The 18,798-nt window shown below is 69.5% G+C and overlaps 2 protein-coding genes and 1 long non-coding RNA gene across 14 annotated transcripts in view; 1 reads left to right on the top strand and 2 right to left on the bottom strand.

The window, feature by feature from the left end:
• Positions 1–3,025, top strand: part of TNXB (tenascin XB) — a 54,194-nt gene extending 51,169 nt beyond the window's left edge. For 8 of the 10 annotated variants that reach the window (XM_075017606.1, XM_075017604.1, XM_075017602.1 and 5 more), the window contains 5 exons: positions 79–230; positions 301–397; positions 1,669–1,886; positions 1,945–2,325; positions 2,528–3,025. In XM_075017606.1, coding sequence (XP_074873707.1) covers positions 79–230; positions 301–397; positions 1,669–1,886; positions 1,945–2,325; positions 2,528–2,608 — 929 coding nt within the window. In that variant the 3' untranslated portion in view covers positions 2,609–3,025. The remainder of the gene's footprint in view (positions 1–78; positions 231–300; positions 398–1,668; positions 1,887–1,944; positions 2,326–2,527) is intronic. The other 2 variants (XM_075017609.1, XM_075017600.1) reach the window with 1 other exon arrangement.
• Positions 890–1,658, bottom strand: LOC142025174 (uncharacterized). 2 transcript variants are annotated; one of them, XR_012648598.1, is made up of 3 exons: positions 1,525–1,658; positions 1,404–1,493; positions 890–1,372 (listed from the first exon to the last, which is right to left on the bottom strand). It is a non-coding gene; the product is annotated as an uncharacterized LOC142025174 (long non-coding RNA). The 2 variants fall into 2 exon arrangements; XR_012648597.1 differs by having other exon boundaries at positions 1,404–1,532.
• A 146-nt stretch (positions 3,026–3,171) lies between the features above and the next one.
• On the bottom strand, positions 3,172–17,120 carry CYP21A2 (cytochrome P450 family 21 subfamily A member 2). 2 transcript variants are annotated; one of them, XM_075017644.1, is made up of 10 exons: positions 16,815–17,120; positions 15,946–16,035; positions 10,592–10,746; positions 9,980–10,075; positions 9,662–9,769; positions 5,500–5,586; positions 4,913–5,098; positions 4,513–4,682; positions 3,689–3,792; positions 3,172–3,604 (listed from the first exon to the last, which is right to left on the bottom strand). In XM_075017644.1, the coding sequence occupies exons 1-10, from the start codon at positions 17,047–17,049 to the stop codon at positions 3,351–3,353; spliced, it is 1,485 nt and encodes a 494-aa protein (XP_074873745.1). In that variant the 5' UTR covers positions 17,050–17,120; the 3' UTR covers positions 3,172–3,350. The 2 variants fall into 2 exon arrangements, with proteins under 2 accessions (XP_074873745.1, XP_074873746.1); XM_075017645.1 differs by lacking the exon at positions 9,980–10,075.
• Between the last annotated feature and the right edge of the window lie 1,678 nt (positions 17,121–18,798).

Genomic DNA, 18,798 nt, shown 5'->3' with positions numbered 1-18,798 from the left:
GTTCTCTCCCCAGCTCTTGGGGGGGGGGGCGGGTTGGGAACCCGGACGCCTGGGTTCCACTGGCTTCTCTCCCCACAGTGTGGCTGCGCTATCCTTTCCCCCGGGACTGCACGGAGGAGCAGCTGAACGGGCCGGGCCCCTCCGGGGAGGTGACCATCTACCTGGGGGGTGACCGGCAGCGCCCCCTGCGCGTGTACTGCGACATGGAGACGGACGGGGGCGGCTGGCTGGTGAGTGGGGGGCACTGGGGGGGGGGCGGCTCTGTGCATCTGTCTCTGACCCCCGCTGCCCCCCCGCCAGGTCTTCCAGCGCCGCATGGACGGCGAGACGGATTTCTGGCGCGACTGGCAGGACTACGCCCGCGGCTTCGGCAACCTGTCCCGGGAGTTCTGGCTGGGTGAGTGACAGAGAACCCCGGCGTCCGGGGCTGTCCGGGGTCCCCCAGGCGCTGCCCCTGTCCCCAGGCAGGAGTGACGCTCACTGGCAGGAGAACAGCGGGTTTATGAGCCGACAGGACACAGCGTCGTACAGAGGGGTCAGTGCAGCCGGCAGAGACAGCCAGTCCCATCCACGCTGGGGAGAGGAGGCCCCGAGGGGTCCCCAGAGCCGGGGCCTGGCCCCCTCCTTTGTCTCTCTCTCTCCCAGCCCAGACTCACTGCTCCCAACTCCCAGTTCCAATTCAAACCCCTCAGGCTCCACCTCCCCCTTTGTCTGCAGCCCAGAGGTGTCACCTGGGCACCAGGTTACCCCAGCAGGAACCCCACACCCTCTGTGTGTGACACACACACACACGTACCCTGCACTACAGCACACGCAGCCAGGGAGGGGACCCCGGCGTCCAGGGTCCTCCAAGCTCTGCCCCCCGGCCGCAGGCAGGAGTGACTCTCACTGGCAGGAGAACAGCGGCGGGTTTATTAGCCGACAGGACGCAGCATCATACAGAGAAGTCAGTGCAGCCGGCAGAGACAGCCAGTCCCATCCATGTTGGAGGGGACCCCGGCGCCCGGGGCTGTCCGGGAACACCCCGCTGGGGAGGGGACCCCGGCGCTGTCCGGGAACACCCAGCTGGGGAGGGGACCCCGGCGCCCGGGGCTGTCCGGGAACACCCAGCTGGGGAGGGGACCCCGGCGCTGTCCGGGAACACCCAGCTGGGGAGGGGACCCCGGCGCCCGGGGCTGTCCGGGAACACCCAGCTGGGGAGGGGACCCCGGCGCTGTCCGGGAACACCCCGCTGGGGAGGGGACCCCGGCGCCCGGGGCTGTCCGGGAACACCCAGCTGGGGAGGGGACCCCGGCGCTGTCCGGGAACACCCAGCTGGGGAGGGGACCCCGGCGCTGTCCGGGAACACCCCGCTGGGGAGGGGACCCCGGCGCTGTCCGGGAACACCCAGCTGGGGAGGGGACCCCAGCGCTGTCCGGGAACACCCAGCTGGGGAGGGGACCCCGGCGCCCGGGGCTGTCCGGGAACACCCCGCTGGGGAGGGGACCCCGGCGCTGTCCGGGAACACCCAGCTGGGGAGGGGACCCCAGCGCTGTCCGGGAACACCCCGCTGGGGAGGGGACCCCGGCGCCCGGGGCTGTCCGGGAACACCCCGCTGGGGAGGGGACCCCGGCGCCCGGGGCTGTCTGGGTACCCAGCTGGGGAGAGAACCCGGCGTCCTGCCCCCAGGGAATGACGCGCTGCACCAGCTGACGGCGGCGGAGGAGCAGGAGCTGAGGGTGGACTTGCGGGCGGGTGCTGAGGCTGTGTACGCCCAGTACCAGCGGTTCCGGGTGGACTCCCCCACTGAGTACTACCGCCTGCACCTGGAGGGCTACCGCGGCACGGCCGGTGAGGGGCGCCGTGCAGCGCGAGGGGCCGGGCCGGGATACGTGGGGAGGAGCCAGGTCGGGTGCAGTGGGTGGGAGGGGCTGGGCCGGGCTGGGATACAGGGGGAGGAGCCAGGTCGGGTGCAGTGGGAGGGGCCGGGCCAGGATACAGTGGGAGGAGCCAGGTTGGGTGCAGTGGGAGGGGCCAGGCTGGGATACAGGGGGAGGAGCCAGGTCAGGTACAGGGGGAGGGGCTGGGCTGGGCTGGGATACAGTGGGAGGGGCCGGGCCGGGATACAGAGGGGGGGGGGGGGTCAGGCAGGGGCCGCCGCCCCTCACTCGCTGCCCCGCAGGAGACGCTCTGAGCTACCACTCGGGCAGCGCCTTCTCCACGCGGGACCGGGACCCGAACCGGCGGCTGACGCCCTGTGCCGTGTCCTACCACGGGGCCTGGTGGTACCACAACTGCCACTACGCCAACCTCAACGGGCTCTACGGCAGCCGCCGCGACCACCAGGTACGGCCGGATGCCTGGGTCCTCTCGGGGCGGTGAGGGAGGGGCCGGGAGCCGGACGCCGGGGTTGTCCCACCCCCAGGGCGGAAATTAACACCCCCCCCCCCCAGGGCGTGGCAAGTCCCCGCCGAGCCGGGCGCTGCCATAGACTCACGGGGGTCGGGGGGCCCCACCACACACTCTCACCCCGGCTCTGGCCCCCCAGGGCGTGAACTGGTTTAACTGGAAAGGCTTCGAGTTCTCCATCCCCTTCACGGAGATGAAGCTGCGGCCGCGGCAGCGCTGAGCCGGACGGACAGACGGACGAGGGAGGGCGAGCGAGCCAGGCCGCAGCACCGCCGGGTGCCACCAGAGGGAGCCAGGGCCTCACAAGGGGCCCCCACGCACCCCCACCCCGCAGAGGGCCTTCCACTGCTAAATCACCTCCCCCCAGCTCATCCCCCACCCGGGGGGGGTGTCGAGACACCAGGATGCCCCCCCCATGCAGCTGGTGGCAGGGACAGGTGGAACCCAGGAGTCCGGACCCCCAGCTACTCCCCTCTGGGGCAGGCGGGGACCCTGGCTGAGCGCCAGCCCCAGCCGGACCCAAAGCACCTTTAGCCACTGAGCAGCAGCACCGGAGCCGGAGGCCGCGGGGGGGCAGAGTTAAGGGGCGCTCGGGCGAGCAGCGTAGTTTGTACATTAATAAAACAGCTGAAAAGGTTACTGAAATCCCAGCCCCTGAGCCCGTTCGGGGGGCAGGGGGGGCGATTGGGGGTGGCCTTCCCTGGCCGCCAGGATAGATTCCGCCCCAGCTGAGGGGCAGCGCGTCCCTGCTGGCAACGCCCGTTGCTCTGGGGGGTGCACAGCCTTTTCGACCCCGCTGGGGAGCAGGGCGGGATGGGCCGAGGCTGCTCCCAGGGCCTGCGCCACCCGGACCCCGAACCGCGCCAGGGGGGTGCAGCCCCCCCAAGTCACCGGCGCTCTGCCGAGCGGGCGGGGGCCCCAATCTCCGCCGGGCCCAGGCTGGTTCTGTGCCCGGGGGGGAGTCACAGCGGGGGCGCCCGGGGCAGCAGGCGGACGCGGAAGGGCCGGCAGCGCATCACCACGCCATAGAGGCCTTGCAGGGGCGGGAGGGCGCCGGGCGTGGGCGGCTCCATGCGGAACTCACGCAGCAGGTGCCCCAGGAAGACGAAGAGCTCGGCACGGGCCAGGGTCTCCCCCAGGCAGGCCCGGGCCCCACAGCTGAAGGGCAGCAGCTGGCGCTGGGCCAGCCAGGGTTTCTCCGCCTCCAGGAACCGCTCTGCGGGAAAGAGCTCAGTGGGACCCAGGCGTCCGGGCCCCCCCAACATGCCAGCTGGGGACCCAGGCGTCCGGGCAGCCGTACCTGGGCGGAACTCCAGCGGGTGGCTCCAGACGGCTTCGTCATGGTGGGCGGCGAAGAGATTGGGGATCAAGATGGTGCCCTTGGGGATGGCCATGCCCAGGAGGCTGTGGAGATGGGGAGGGGTAAGACAGAGATGCGGGGTGGCGCCAGGGGGCAGGGCAGGACCATACCTGGTGTCCTGCCTGGCACCGTGGGCAGGGCAGGGGGCGCCATAGGGCAGGGCGATCCCATGGGGCGCCATCGGGTGCAGGCACAGGGTGATACCTGATGTCCTGCATGGTGCCGTGGGGCAGGGCGAGGGGTGCTGTGGGGCAGGGCAGGACCATACCTGGTGTCCCACGTGGTGCTGTGGGGCAGGGCGAGGGGCATCGTGGGGTGAGGGGTGCTGTGGGGCAGGGCAGGACCATACCTGGTGTCCTGCCTGGCACCGTGGGCAGGGGGCGCATGGCGAGGGGCTGCCATAGGGCAGGGCAGGGGCATATCTCGTGTCCCATGTGGCGCTGTGGGACGCCATCGGGCACCGGGCGATACCTAGTGTCCCGCGTGGCGCTGTGGGGCAGGGCAAGGGCAATACCTGGTGTCCCGCGTGGCGCTGTGGGGCAGGGCGAGGGCGATACCTGGTGTTCCGCGTGGCGCTGTGGGGCAGGGCGATACCTAGTGTCCCGGGTGGCACTGTGGGGCAGGGCGAGGGGCGCGTGGGGCAGGGCAGGGCGATACCTAGTGTCCCGGGTGGCGCTGTGGGGCAGGGCGAGGGGCGCGTGGGGCAGGGCGAGGGCGATACCTAGTGTCCCGCGTGGCGCTGTGGGGCAGGGCGAGGGCGATACCTGGTGTCCCGCGTGGCGCTGTGGGGCAGGGCGAGGGGCGCCGTGGGGCGCAGACGCAGGGTCTCGTTGATGGTGGCACTCAGCAGGGGCAATCGATCCCGGTCCCCATAGGTGGGGGGCTGCTGGGGACCCAGCACCCGCTGCAGCTCCTCGTAGATCCTGTCCTGCACCTGTGGGGCACCCCAGGCACTGACCCACAGAGCCCCTGTGCTCCATGGGGAGGGACCAGCCTCCCTGCTGCCCAGCTGGAGAAACTGAGGCACACGGTGATTGGGCTCAGGTCACCCACAGAGACCCCTCAAACTCTCCCCATGACACCAGCCGCCCCACGCCCTGGGGGCCAGAGAAGCAGGGCAGGCGGGGGGTGAGGAGCGCTGAGGTGTTGGGGTTCGGGGCTCACCTCGGGGTAGTGCAGGAGGAAGGCCACGGCCCAGGTGAGCAGGGCAGCGGTGGTCTCGGTGCCCCCTACGAAGAGGTCGACTATCGCCATGTGAACCTGCTCTGGGGCGAGGTCCCCCCTGGCCTCCTGCTGCTTCCCCAGCAGGTGAGCCACAATGTCCGGGGCCCCCTCGGGGTGCAGCAACTCCTGGGAGTGGAGAGAAAGGAGGATGGGGGCCCCACGACCCCCTCCAGTGCTCAGCACCCCCCGCCCAACCCGCTGACCCCGGTGAGCCTCTCCCCCGCCACACCCTGCGCCCCACGGTACCCGGTGACCCCCAACTCCCCACCCCGCCTGCCCCGCACCCCACGGTACCCAGTGACCCCCAACTCCCCACCCCGGCTGCCCCGTGCCCCACAACACCCAGTGACCCCCAACTCCCTACCCCCGCTGCCCCGCACCCCAACACCCAGTGACCCCCCACCTCACCCCCCCATATTCCACAATCTCTGCCCTGTATCTTGCCCCTGCACTCTGACCATGCCCCAAATCCCCACACTCGCACCCCTCCCCCCGAGCCCCCCAACACCCCACAGTGGGGCTCCCACCTGGTGCTTCTGGATCTGAGCCCGGACAAAGTCGTCTCGAAACCGCACGTGCTGGAGCAGCCGCCTGAGGGCCCTGTTGGGGAACAGCTGTGGGGGGGCGAGAGTCGGGGGGAGAGCCCAGCCCTCCTGCCCCCCCAGCCCTCCCCCCTCCATAGCCCCTGCCGCCCCCCCCACTCCCGCAGCCCTACCCCCTCCTGCCCCCCCAGCCCTCCCCCCTCCATAGCCCCTGCCGCCCCCCCCCCCGCAGCCCTACCCCCTCCTGCCCCCCCAGCCCTCCCCCTCCATAGCCCCTGCCGCCCCCCCCCCCGCAGCCCTACCCCCTCCTGCCCCCCCAGCCCTCCCCCTCCATAGCCCCTGCCGCCCCCCCCACTCCCGCAGCCCTACCCCCTGCTGGCCCCCCCCAGCCCTCCCCCTCCATAGCCCCTGCCGCCCCCCCCCCCGCAGCCCTACCCCCTCCTGCCCCCCCAGCCCTCCCCCTCCATAGCCCCTGCCGCCCCCCCCACTCCCGCAGCCCTACCCCCTGCTGGCCCCCCCCAGCCCTCCCCCTCCATAGCCCCTGCCGCCCCCCCCACTCCCGCAGCCCTACCCCCTGCTGCCCCCCCCAGCCCTCCTCCCTCCATAGCCCCTGCCGCCCCCCCCACTCCCGCAGCCCTACCCCCTCCTGCCCCCCCAGCCCTCCCCCTCCATAGCCCCTGCCGCCCCCCCACTCCCGCAGCCCTACCCCCTGCTGGCCCCCCCAGCCCTCCTCCCTGCGATAGCCCCTGCCGCCCCCCCCCACTCCCGCAGCCCTACCCCCTGCTGGCCCCCCCAGCCCTCCCCCTCCATAGCCCCTGCCGCCCCCCCCACTCCCGCAACCCTACCCCCTCCTGCCCCCCCAGCCCTCCCCCTCCATAGCCCCTGCCGCCCCCCCCACTCCCGCAGCCCTACCCCCTGCTGGCCCCCCCAGCCCTCCTCCCTCCATAGCCCCTGCCGCCCCCCCCACTCCCGCAGCCCTACCCCCTGCTGGCCCCCCCAGCCCTCCTCCTCCATAGCCCCTGCCGCCCCCCCCACTCCCGCAGCCCTACCCCCTCCTGCCCCCCCAGCCCTCCTCCCTGCGATAGCCCCTGCCGCCCCCCCCACTCCCGCAGCCCTACCCCCTCCTGCCCCCCCAGCCCTCCCCCTCCATAGCCCCTGCCGCCCCCCCCACTCCCGCAGCCCTACCCCCTCCTGCCCCCCCAAGCCCTCCTCCCTGCGATAGCCCCTGCCGCCCCCCCCACTCCCGCAGCCCTACCCCCTCCTGCCCCCCCAGCCCTCCCCCCTCCATAGCCCCTGCCGCCCCCCCCACTCCCGCAGCCCTACCCCCTCCTGCCCCCCCAAGCCCTCCTCCCTGCGATAGCCCCTGCCGCCCCCCCCACTCCCGCAGCCCTACCCCCTCCTGCCCCCCCAGCCCTCCCCCCTCCATAGCCCCTGCCGCCCCCCCCACTCCCGCAGCCCTACCCCCTCCTGCCCCCCCAGCCCTCCCCCCTCCATAGCCCCTGCCGCCCCCCCCACTCCCGCAGCCCTACCCCCTCCTGCCCCCCCAGCCCTCCTCCCTGCGATAGCCCCTGCCGCCCCCCCCACTCCCGCAGCCCTACCCCCTCCTGCCCCCCCAGCCCTCCTCCCTCCATAGCCCCTGCCGCCCCCCCCTCCCGCAGCCCTACCCCCTGCTGGCCCCCCAGCCCTCCTCCCTCCATAGCCCCTGCCGCCCCCCCCACTCCCGCAGCCCTACCCCCTCCTGCCCCCCCAGCCCTCCTCCCTCCATAGCCCCTGCCGCCCCCCCCACTCCCGCAGCCCTACCCCCTCCTGCCCCCCCAGCCCTCCCCCTCCATAGCCCCTGCCGCCCCCCCCCACTCCCGCAGCCCTACCCCCTCCTGCCCCCCCAGCCCTCCCCCCTGTGATAGCCCCTGCCGCCCCCCCCACTCCCGCAGCCCTACCCCCTCCTGCCCCCCCAGCCCTCCCCCTCCATAGCCCCTGCCGCCCCCCCCCCACTCCCGCAGCCCTACCCCCTGCTGGCCCCCCCAGCCCTCCTCCCTGCGATAGCCCCTGCCGCCCCCCCCCCCCACTCCCGCAGCCCTACCCCCTGCTGGCCCCCCCAGCCCTCCTCCCTGCGATAGCCCCTGTCGCCCCCCCCCCACTCCCGCAGCCCTACCCCCTGCTGGCCCCCCCAGCCCTCCTCCCTGCGATAGCCCCTGTCACCCCCCCCCACTCCCGCAGCCCTACCCCCTGCTGGCCCCCGCAGCCCTCCTCCCTGCGATAACCCCTGCCGCCCCCCCCCACTCCCGCAGCCCTACCCCCTGCTGGCCCCCCCAGCCCTCCTCCCTGCGATAACCCCTGTCGCCCCACCCCCCGCTCCCGCAGCCCTACCCCCTGCTGGCCCCCCCAGCCCTCCTCCCTGCGATAACCCCTGTCGCCCCCCCCCACTCCCGCAGCCCTACCCCCTGCTGGCCCCCCCAGCCCTCCTCCCTGCGATAGCCCCTGCCGCGCCCCCCACTCCCGCAGCCCTACCCCCTGCTGGCCCCCCCAGCCCTCCTCCCTGCGATAGCCCCTGCCGCCCCCCCCCACTCCCGCAGCCCTACCCCCTGCTGGCCCCCCCAGCCCTCCTCCCTGCGATAGCCCCTGCCGCGCCCCCCACTCCCGCAGCCCTACCCCCTGCTGGCCCCCCCAGCCCTCCTCCCTGCGATAGCCCCTGCCGCGCCCCCCACTCCCCCAGCCCTACCCCCTGCTGGCCCCCCCCAGCCCTCCTCCCTGCGATAGCCCCTGCCGCCCCCCCCCGGCAGCCCTACCCCCTGCTGGCCCCCCCCCAGCCCTCCTCCCTGCGATAGCCCCTGTCGCCCCCCCCCGGCAGCCCTACCCCCTGCTGGCCCCCCCCCAGCCCTCCTCCCTGCGATAGCCCCTGCCGCCCCCCCCCGGCAGCCCTACCCCCTGCTGGCCCCCCCCCAGCCCTCCTCCCTGCGATAACCCCTGTTGCCCCACCCCCCGCAGCCCTACCCCCTGCTGGCCCCCCTTCTGCCTGCGATAGCCCCTGCCGCCCCCCCCACTCCCCCAGCCCTACCCCCTGCTGGCCCCCCCCAGCCCTCCTCCCTGCGATAGCCCCTGCCGCCCCCCCCGGCAGCCCTACCCCCTGCTGGCCCCCCCCCAGCCCTCCTCCCTGCGATAGCCCCTGCCGCCCCTCCCCCCTGCTGGCACCCCCAGCCCTCCTCCCTGCGATAACCCGTCGCCCCTCCCACTCCCGCAGCCCTACCCCCTGCTGGCCCCCCCCAACCCTTCTGCCTGCGCTACCCCCTTGCTGCCCCCCCCTGCAGCTCTACCCCTTGCTGCCCCCCCCCCAGCCCTTCTGCCTGCGATACCCCCCTGCAGCCCTACCCCTTGCTGGCCCCCCCTGCCGCCCCCCCCCACTCCCGCAGCCCTACCCCCTGCTGGCCCCCCCAGCCCTTCTGCCTGCGATGCCCCCCCCCTGCAGCCCTACCCCCTGCTGGCCCCCTCAGCCCTCCTCCCTGCGATAGCCCCAGCTGGCCCCCCCCAGCCCTTCTCCCTGTGGTACCCCCTGCCGCCCCCCCCCACTCCCGCAGCCCTACCCCCTGCTGGCCCCCCCCAGCCCTTCTCTCTGTGGTACCCCCTGCCGCCCCCCCCCCACTCCCGCAGCCCTACCCCCTGCTGGCCCCCCCCCAGCCCTTCTCTCTGTGGTACCCCCTGCCGCCCCCCCCCACTCCCGCAGCCCTACCCCCTGCTGGCCCCCCCAGCCCTTCTGCCTGCGATGCCCCCCCCCTGCAGCCCTACCCCCTGCTGGCCCCCCCCAGCCCTTCTGCCTGCGATGCCCCCCCCCGCAGCCCTACCCCTTGCTGGCCCCCCCCAGCCCTCCTCCCTGCGATAGCCCCTGCCGCCCCCCCCACTTCCGCAGCCCTACCCCCTGCTGGCCCCCCCCAACCCTTCTGCCTGCGATACCCCCCTGCTGCCTCCCCCCTGCAGCCCTACCCCTTGCTGGCCCCCCCAGCCCTCCTCCCTGCGATAGCCCCAGCTGCCCCCCCGCAGCCCTACCCCCTGCTGGCCCCCCCCCAGCCCTTCTCCCTGTGGTACCCCCTGCCGCCCCCCCCCCACACCCACAGCCCTACCCCCGCCGGTCCCCCAGCCCCACCCCACCCCTCACCTGCAGCAGGGGCACCACGTCCAGCGCCCGCAAAGCATTCTGGCCCCACAGCTCCACCAGCTCCTGGATGCAGCTGTGAATGTCGTGGATGGCAGCTTCGTCCGGCATCTGTAGGGAGGAACATGGAGCCCCCAGATCAGCCCCAGCCCCGCCCTCCCAGATGCCAGGGTCCCTTAGGGGTGCGTACCCAGCCCCGCCCTCCCGACGCCTGGGTCCCTTGGGGTGTCAGCCCGGCCCCGCCCTCCCGGACGCCTGGGTCCCTTGGGGTGTCAGCCCGGTCCCGCCCTCCCGGACACCTGGGTCCCTTCTCTGGCTCACCATGAGGCCAAAGGCCAGTGTGCTGATGATATGACAGCTCCTCAGCGAGAAGTCTCGGGCCACGTCCACCGCAGCCCCCCCATAGCTATGGAAAAGCTGGGGGGCAAAAACAGGTCGGGGGGGGCCCAGAACTGCCCTCCCCACCACGCTGGCTGTGGGGCCAAGGCCAGCACCCCCCCCCCCAGCCAGGCGGGGCCCCGCTGGGCCGTGTGGGCGGCTGGGGGAAATCTCCCAGCATGGTCTGCGGGCTGATGGTAGCTGAGGGGGAGCAATGCGGGTCCCCGGGGTAAGCGGGGGGGAGGTCCCTGGGGCAAGCGCAGAGGAGTCCCTTGGGGTGAGTCCCTGGGGGTGAGTGACGGGGTCCCCAGGGTGAGTGCGGGGGGGACCCTGGGGAAGATGGGGGTCCTTGGGGGTGACTGACGGGGTCCTTGGGGCAAGGGGGCACCCCGGGGGTGAGTGGGGGGGGCTGCTGGGGGTGAGGGGGGTCCCTGAGGATGAGTGTGGGGGGTCCCTGGGGGTGAGTGACAGGGTCCCTGGGGCAGGGGGCTACCCAGGGCGAGGGGGGACCCCAGAGGTGAGTGGGGGGGGGTGTCCCTGGGGCGAGGGTCTCACCTGACAGAGTGCAGCCGCCTGAGCCCCCAGCACCGCGTCCATGTGCAGCCGCTGGACGCAGATCAGGGCCGAATGTGCCGCCTTGCGCTGCTGCCGCCAGCTGGGGGTGAAGTCGCCCAGGGACAGGTCGTGGCCCCCCAAGGAGATGAGATCCCCTGGGGGGAGGGCCGGGTTAGGGACCGGGGAGACGCCCCCGATATCCTGGACCCCAGTGATGGTGGTACTGGGGAGCTGGAGCTCGGGGGGGGGGGCTGACACCCCACTTATCTGCATGACCCCCACCAACGGCCCCACTGGAGTGACAAAGGGGGCCCGGGGGGTCGCAGGGTTCGCAGCCAGGGGGTACTCAGTGTCGCAGGGGTTCCTGGTGTGACGGGCGGTCGCAGGGGGATCACAGAGTTCGTATCTGGGGGGCACTCAGTGTCCCAGGGGTACCCCGTGTGGGGGGGGGGGTCGCAGGGTTCGCAGGCGGGGGGCACTCAGTGTCCCGAGGGGGGGGTGCAGGTTTGCAGGTGGGGTGGGGGGTGGAAGTCAGTGTCCCAGGGGTGCCCCGTGTGGGGGGGGTGTCGCAGGGTGTGATGAAGTGGGGGATACCTGTGTGTATGTGAGTGGCTCACAGAGGGTGTGGGGCTCCTGCTGAGGGGAACCCTGACGACCAGGTAACACCTTTGTACTGCAGACAAAGGAGGAGGTGGAGCCTAAGGGGTTTAAATTAAAACTGGAAGTTGAAAGCAGTTAGTCTGGGGTGAGGGAGAGAGAGACAAAGGAGGGGGCCAGGCCCCAGCTCTGGGGGCCCCTTGGGGCCTCCTCTCCCCAACATGGATGGGACTGGCTGTGTCTGCCTGCTGTACTGACTCCTCTGTACGATGCTGTGTCCTGTCGGCTAATAAACCCGCTGTTCTCCTGCTGAGTAAAAGACTCTCCTGCCTGCAGACAGGGTGCAGAGCTTTGGGGACCCCAGAACCCCATCACACTGGTGTCAGGAGTGGGATGTTCTGTACCCTGAGGATGGAGCATCCAGCAGTAAGTGACCGGGGCCCCGGAAGAAGTGGGGCCTGCGAGACCCAGGTGTGCTGACGGGCAGTGAGGTGCAGTTTCCCAAGGTGGAGGGGCCTGCGGCCGAACCCAAGCAACTGCGGTCGTGGTCCTCGAGAGGGGGTGTCACACCCGAGGAGGGGTTACTCCTGGGAATCTGTTGGAGTCGGTCCCAGAAGGTGGAGGGGCCGAGAGCTCAAACCCCAGCAACAAGTGACCCCTGAGGAGGCTGACACGCTGAATGAGTTTGTCCCGAGACAGTGTGCTCATGGTCCCTGAGAGCGGGTGTCACACTGAAGAAGGGGGTTCCTCTGAGCGTCTGTTGGAGTCGGTCCCAGAGGGCAGAGGGGCCTACGGCCTAACCCTGGGCAGCTTGTGACCCGCAAGGAGCCTGGCACACTGAAGGGATTCTTCCAGGAATCGTGGGGTGCAGAGGGCATCAGCCTGAGAGCCTGCAACCACGCTGAGCAACTCCGCTGTGAAGTGGCAGCACCTGGAAACCGAATTGAGATTAAAGAAGCTGGACAAGGCAGCGTGGATGTGCAGTGGCAGAGCTGAGGGTTAAGGAGAATCCTGCAGAGGTGAGCCCGGATCGGGGCAGGGAACCCTGGACTGCCTGGAGCTCCGAACCGAGTGGCCTGCCACAGCTCAAGGAGGGAAGGAGCGATTCCAACCCATCATCTACTAGTGGCCAAGACAGACCTGCGAAGAGTTTTCCAGGCCTGGGCCGAGGAAGGTGCCTGCGTGTCTGTGCAGGAAAGCAGCTTGTCCACTGGGAATGGCAAGTTGTCTGTGAGAGAAGCTGCTCCACCTTCTGTGCGTGTGTGGAGACCAGCCGGGGGGCTGGGACAAAGGAGAGAGTGTCTCCCATTGTCTGTCTGTGTTGAACAGCAGCAGCAGCAGCCTGGGGAGAGAGCAGAGCCTGCGTTTGGAAAAGGTGCCAATGAGGAAACTAGCCCATTGTCTGAGGAAGATTCCCCAGCCTGGGGTGGCTGGAGAAGGATCCACCAGAAAAGAGCATTCCAGGTGTGTCTCTGAATCCAGCCATGGGGGCTGGAGCAGAGGGAATGGCTCTGGGATGGGCAGTGGTGTCCCTGCTAAGGACACTGGTCCTTGGTGCAAGAAAAGTGCTTCTGCTTCTGGGGAAGTGAATCCTTTGCCTGAGCCTGTGGGGGCTCGAGATGGAGCCAAGATCCCAGAGCTGGATCTGAGGGCAGCTGAAGCCCAGATGGGAAGTGGGCCTACCTCTGTGTCTCTCAGTGGGGATGATGCTTTAACTTGGTCTGATCCAGTTAGGATCATCAGGGAATCCCAGAGACCAGACGATTCTGGTGCTTGTTCTTTGCCTGATGCTGAGGTGTTACTGGGAGGGGGTGAGAGGACTCTGTCCTACCAGAGTCATCCTCTCGCCAGGACACAAGAACAGACGGGCAATGGAGTTACGCTGACTGATGAAGATAAAGGAGCTGGTAGCAGAAGGGAGGAAAGGGACCCTGACCTTCTGTCCGGTGGTACTGGCTGTCTGCCTGGAGGGGGATTACGTGGGAATCTGCCTAATGGGCCAGAAGTGATCCTGGGTGTAGGTGAACCCCAGGAGCTGGTTGTGGCTCAAGGGAGCAGTGCCCCTGGGGAGCCAGACAGGGGTGAGTTGTGGTTTGGGGGAGCTCTTGAGGAAAAGAATTTCCCTGAAACTTTTCCTGACCCGTCTGTGGGGACTGCAGAAAATGGGAGTGAGGTGGAGGAGAGTGAACAGGAAAGGTGCTTGTCTGTAAGCACCAGAGCAGCCCTTTGCCTGGGGAGAAGTTTGTTTCAGCTCCTGATGGCCAGGACCTGCCTGAGTATGAAACCACTGGCTGTGCTCTGCAAGGGTCCAAAGCAGGCAGGGTAAAAGTTTCTCAGGAATTGGAAGCTGGTGCAAGTAAAGTAAAAACTATCAGGGAATGTGAGCAGCCCTGTGAGAACCAAGTAAAACAGCTGCACAGTCAGTCTCTGTAGGATGCAGAAAAGCGCCAGCAATTCCCCATCTCCAGATGGTGAAAACACTTATATTCTTATACTGGATTCGACTTCTGATTCCACGGGGAGGCAGAAGTTGGAGGTGGAAGGACAAAGAAGCTTTGGGCCTGGTGGGCCAGTAAGGAATAAACAGGGATTCCTCCATGTGGATTCTGCGTCTGGGACTCACAAAACAACTCTCAAAAAGCAGTTTGGTTTGCAAATTTCCAGGCTGGCTGGGAGGGGGCCGTCTCCCTGAGACCATCAATGGCCCAGCTCTTGTTAGAAGGGAGGGCACAGCCAGAGAGATCAGATTTCCACCCCAGGGGGCAAGGAAGAAGATTAAAACTTGATGGTGCTAAGAAAGGCCTCAGCCATTTATCCCCAAAATACCAGATTCTCAAGTATGTTGCACAAAGGTTGTGGTCTCCCAAAGAGCAACGTAAATGTACAGTTGCAATGGGTTTGTTCTGTTACTCGCGCTGACTGCTGTAACCAAGGGGTGCTGCTACCAAAAGCTGTAGAATTGTACCATGCACTGAAGGTTTGGAAAGAGCCATGTGACATGATGACATTGATGTAGACGCATGAGTTGTATGTTGAAGGAGTCTGTAACTCTAAAATGTCACCGTTGTTCCCTGTAACTAGTCTTGCAACCTCTAACATGAGGAGGAACATTCCAAACCTATTGTGTGGCATGAAAGGGGAAACTGAGGCACACAACCATTTTGGTGGTCTGGCTAAATGCCAAGGGTGGAAGCATTTGTACCTTCTTTTACTGGACTGTAACTAAATTCCAAACATTGGCCGGAGCAGCTGTATGGACTGGTGGTCAGACAGGGCAGGGCCCAGACCAGAAAAAAACTATTTAATCTGTTGGTGCTGCAGCATCTGTATGGGCTCTGCCTGCCCGACTTGAGAACGTGGCTAACAGACCGGGGCTGAAGCAGGGAGACCAACCAGCCTGAGGGAACTAAAGGAACTTGTCCGGCTGCATCACATGAAAAGGGCCAGTACCAAGCTCCTGAGTTGGAGCCTCCCCCAGCAGGATTATGACATGGAGGTGGTGCACATCAAGGGAAGCACCAAGGGTACAGCTGATGCCCGATCACGAGGGAAGGGCCCCGAACTTCCCCAGGTCACCGGCTGAGTGACCCCGCTCAGTTCGGTCTGGAAGCGGGGAGAGATGTGATGGAGTGGGGGATACCTGTGTGTATGTGAGTGGCTCACAGAGGGTGTGGGGCTCCTGCTGAGGGGAACCCTGACGACCAGGTAACACCTTTGTACTGGAGACAAAGGAGGAGGTGGAGCCTAAGGGGTTTAAATTAAAACTGGAAGTTGAAAGCAGTTAGTCTGGGCTGGGAGAAAGAGACAAAGGAGGGGGCCAGGCCCCAGCTCTGGGGGCCCCTTGGGGCCTCCTCTCCCCAACGTGGATGGGACTGGCTGTGTCTGCCGGCTGCACTGACTCCTCTGTACGATGCTGTGTCCTGTCGGCTAATAAACCCGCTGTTCTCCTGCTGAGTAAAAGACTCTCCTGCCTGCGGACAGGGTGCAGAGCTTTGGGGACCCCAGAACCCCATCACACAGGGTTCGCAGGCGGGGGGCACTCAGTGTCCCGAGGGGGGGCGCAGGTTTGCAGGCGGGGTGGGCGGTGGAAGTCAGCGTCCCAGGGGTGCCCCGTGTGGGGGGGGCGCAGGTTCGCAGGCGGGGTGGGGGGTGGAAGTCAGTGTCCCAGGGGTTCCCAGCATGATGGGGGGCGGCCGGTGCAGGGACCAGCCCAGAGCAGAGCCCCAGCGCTGGTGCCGGCACACCCAGGTGGACGACTCCGCCGGGCCCAGCCAGCGGGAGGACGGGGGTGGCGCAGAGAGGCCCCGGTACCTGCCTGGGGGGTTGCAGTCGGGGGGAGGAGGGCGGAGAAGGCGGCCCAGGCCCTGGTTACCTGGTGGAGGACAGAGCAGCTGGGGGTGTTGGCTGGAGGCAGGGGGCTGCCGGGGGGGGGGGGGCAGGGAGCAGGCAGACCCCCCAGCCGCAGGGCAGACTGGGCCGTGGGGCACTGGGGGGCCAGGCCCATGGGCCGGCTGCAGTGCTCAGTACCGGCCTGTGTGACGCCGGCTGAGCCGCTCCAGGTTGGGCTGTGCTGGTTCCCAGCGAGGGGGTTCTGGGGGGCACCAGGTGGGTGGGGCTGAGGGTGGCCCCAGGCACTGGAAGGGCTGATGCACCCAAGGGGGCCCCTGGGAACCAGACAGACGCAGCCTGGGCCCGACCCAGGCATGTGACCCCTGCGCAGACCCCCCCCCCCACATGCCCCGGCCCGGCCCCCTTACCGACAAAGCTGGGGGGCCGCCCGGCGAAATCGGACCACTTCTGGCTGAGCGCCTGGCGGATGCCGTCCACCGTGTTCAGCACCACCATGTCTGCGGGAACAGGGGAGCGAGGGGGTCAGCCGCTGAGCAGGCCCCTTGTGATGGAGTCGGGGGCTGAGACCGAGCTGGGTTGGAATCGGGGGCGGCAGTTGGAAGCTGGGGGAGAGGGAGCTGGAAGGCGCCAGCCTGGAGAGGGGGGAAGCTGCACCCCAGAGGGGCCCCCCTCGGGCTCCTCTCCCCAGGACGGGTTGCAATGACTGTCTCTGCCGGCTGCACTGACCCCTCTGTGCTGAGCTGGGCTCTGTCGCCTCATCAACCTCCTGTGCTACCTGCTGGGTGAGAGTCACTCCTGCCTGTGGGGGGGGGCGGAGCTTGGGGACCCCTGAACCCCATCACACATCCCTCCTGCCCCACTCCCCACCACCGCGTTCCCATGACCCAGGTGGCCACCGGGGAGGGAGCCAGCAGGCAGCCTGTGCGCCCAGGTTGGGGCACGGCCACGGTGAGCGAAGCCGTGTTTATCCTGCACGCCGGGGCGGGAAATGAGGGGGCGCAGGGCAGGGCAAAGACAGGCCAGGGCAGGGCGGGGGGGGCAGGAGAGGGGCGGGGCAGGGCAGGGCAGAGCCACGGCAGACAAGCTGGGGGTACACGGGGTCAAGTGGGTGGTGTGGGAAGAAGGAATGAGGAGGGGGCTTGGCCCCATGGGGAAAGGGGGCCCAGAGCCTGGGCACAGGAGGGGCACACGGGGGGGGGACGACAGTGGGGGGGGGGCCCAGAGCCTGGGCACAGGGAGGGGCACACGGGTGGGGAAGGGGCCCAGCCCCACTCACCTTTGGACCCGAGGCGGAGCCGGTACATGGGCCCATAGCGCCGGGCGAGCTCCAGCATGTGGAGGGGCAGCTCGGGGTGCAGGATGTGGGGCAGCCCCCCGACCAGGGGCAGGGCCCAGGGGCCAGGCAGGGCAGCCAGGCCAGGCTTTCTGTAAGCTTCCCGCCTGCCCCACAGCAGGGCCCAGGCCAGCACCAGCAGCGCCAGCAGCGCCAGCAGCAGGCCGGGCGCAGGCATGGCTGGGGCATCCTGCTGCAGCCGGGATATATAGACCCAGAGACATCCATCACGGGGGCCTTGGAGAGACAGGTGTGACGCAGCCCCTGTCCTGCAGCCCCCCCGCCCGCCTGCCCGGTGCCCCCAGCCCCCACCCGCCCGGTGTCCTCCGCCCCGCAGCCCCCACCCGCCCGGTGCCCCTCACCACACAGCCCCCACCTGCCCAGTGTCCCCCGCGCCACAGCCCCCCCACCTACACGGTGCCCCCTCACCGCACAGCGCCCACCCCACTGCCCCCACCTGCCTGGTGCCCCTTGTCGCACAGCCCCCACCCATGTGGTGCCCCCCTTCCCCACAGCCCCCCACCCGCCCGGTGCCCCCAGCCCCGACCTGCCCGGTGTCCTCCGCCCCGCAGCCCCCACCCGCCCGGTGCCCCTCGCCACACAGCCCCCACCCCACTGCCCCCACCTGCCTGGTGCCCCTTGTCGCACAGCCCCCACCCACGTGGTGCCCCCCCTTTCCCACAGCCCCCCACCCGCGCGGTGGCCTCTGCCCCACAGGCCCCACCCACCCGGTGCCCCTCACCCCACAGCCCCCACCTGTGCAGAGCCCCTCACCCCACAGCCCCCACCTGCCCGGTGTCCCCCGAGCCACAGCCCCCCCACCTACATGGTGCCCCCTCACCGCACAGCCCCCACCCACCCGCTGCCCCTGCCACACAGCCCCCACCCCACTGCCCCCACCCGCCTGGTGCCCCACAGCCCCCCACCCATGCAGTGCCCTCTGCCCCACAGGCCCCACCCACGTGGTGCGCCCCACCCCACAGGCCCCACCTGCCCGGTGGCCCCCGCCCCACAGCTCCCAGCCAAGCGGTGCCCCCCCCGCTGCACAGCCCCCTGCCCACAGCCCTCACCCACATAATGCCCCCCATCCTGCAGCCCCCAATGCAGGGACGCCACCCCACAGCCCCCACCCGCCTGGTGTCCTCTGCCCCGCAGCCCCCACCCTCCCGGTGCCCCCAGCCACCCAGCCCCCAGCCACCCGGTGCCCCTCGCCCCACAGCCCCCCACCCGCCCGGTGCCCCGCTCCCCACAGGCCCCATCTGCCTGGTGGCCCCCGCCCCACGGCGCCTCCCTTGCTGCACAGCCCCCTGCCCACAGCCCTCACCCACACGGTGCCCCTGCCTCACAGCCCTCACCCACGTAATGCTCCCCATCCTGCAGCCCCCAATGCAGTGACCCCACCCCACAGCCCCCACCCACCCGCTGCCCCCACCCCAGGCTGGGAAATGCCTCCTGCGCAATCACACTGCTTTCCTGGCAGCCAAGGCCAGAGCCCGGCAGCGGGTGCCAGGGAACACTGCGAACCCCCCCAGCCAGACATGGCTCATGGCTCTGCCCCTGGTAACACAGGGGCAGGGGCAGGCCAGGAGCCCCAGCCAGGCCGTTCTCCCTGCAGCGGAAGCAGGGCTGGAACCGCTCCTGGGCGGTGGTTCCCTGGGGCAGGAGGAAGCAGCCAGCCCCCAGCACCCTCAGTGCCGCTGCTCCACCCCAGAGCCAGCTGCACCGAGGGAAGCGGAGCCAGGGCAGCCCAGCCCCGGCCTTGAGTCGCTGTCAGCACAAATCACCGCAGGGCCTTGCGCAGCACCCTTGAGCCTGGGGAGCGCCCGGTCCCCATGGGAACAGACCTCCAGCGGCACATGCCAGCGAGTCAGGGCCGAGATGGGGAGATAAGAGGCCGTGGCGGAGGGGGGCTCCGCTCCCCCACTCC

This window comes from Carettochelys insculpta, chromosome 22 (genome assembly GCF_033958435.1).
Source record: "Carettochelys insculpta isolate YL-2023 chromosome 22, ASM3395843v1, whole genome shotgun sequence".
Classification (NCBI taxonomy): Eukaryota; Metazoa; Chordata; order Testudines; family Carettochelyidae; genus Carettochelys; species Carettochelys insculpta.
Note: the sequence above shows the minus strand (reverse complement) of the source record. Positions and strands in the feature narration are given on the sequence as shown.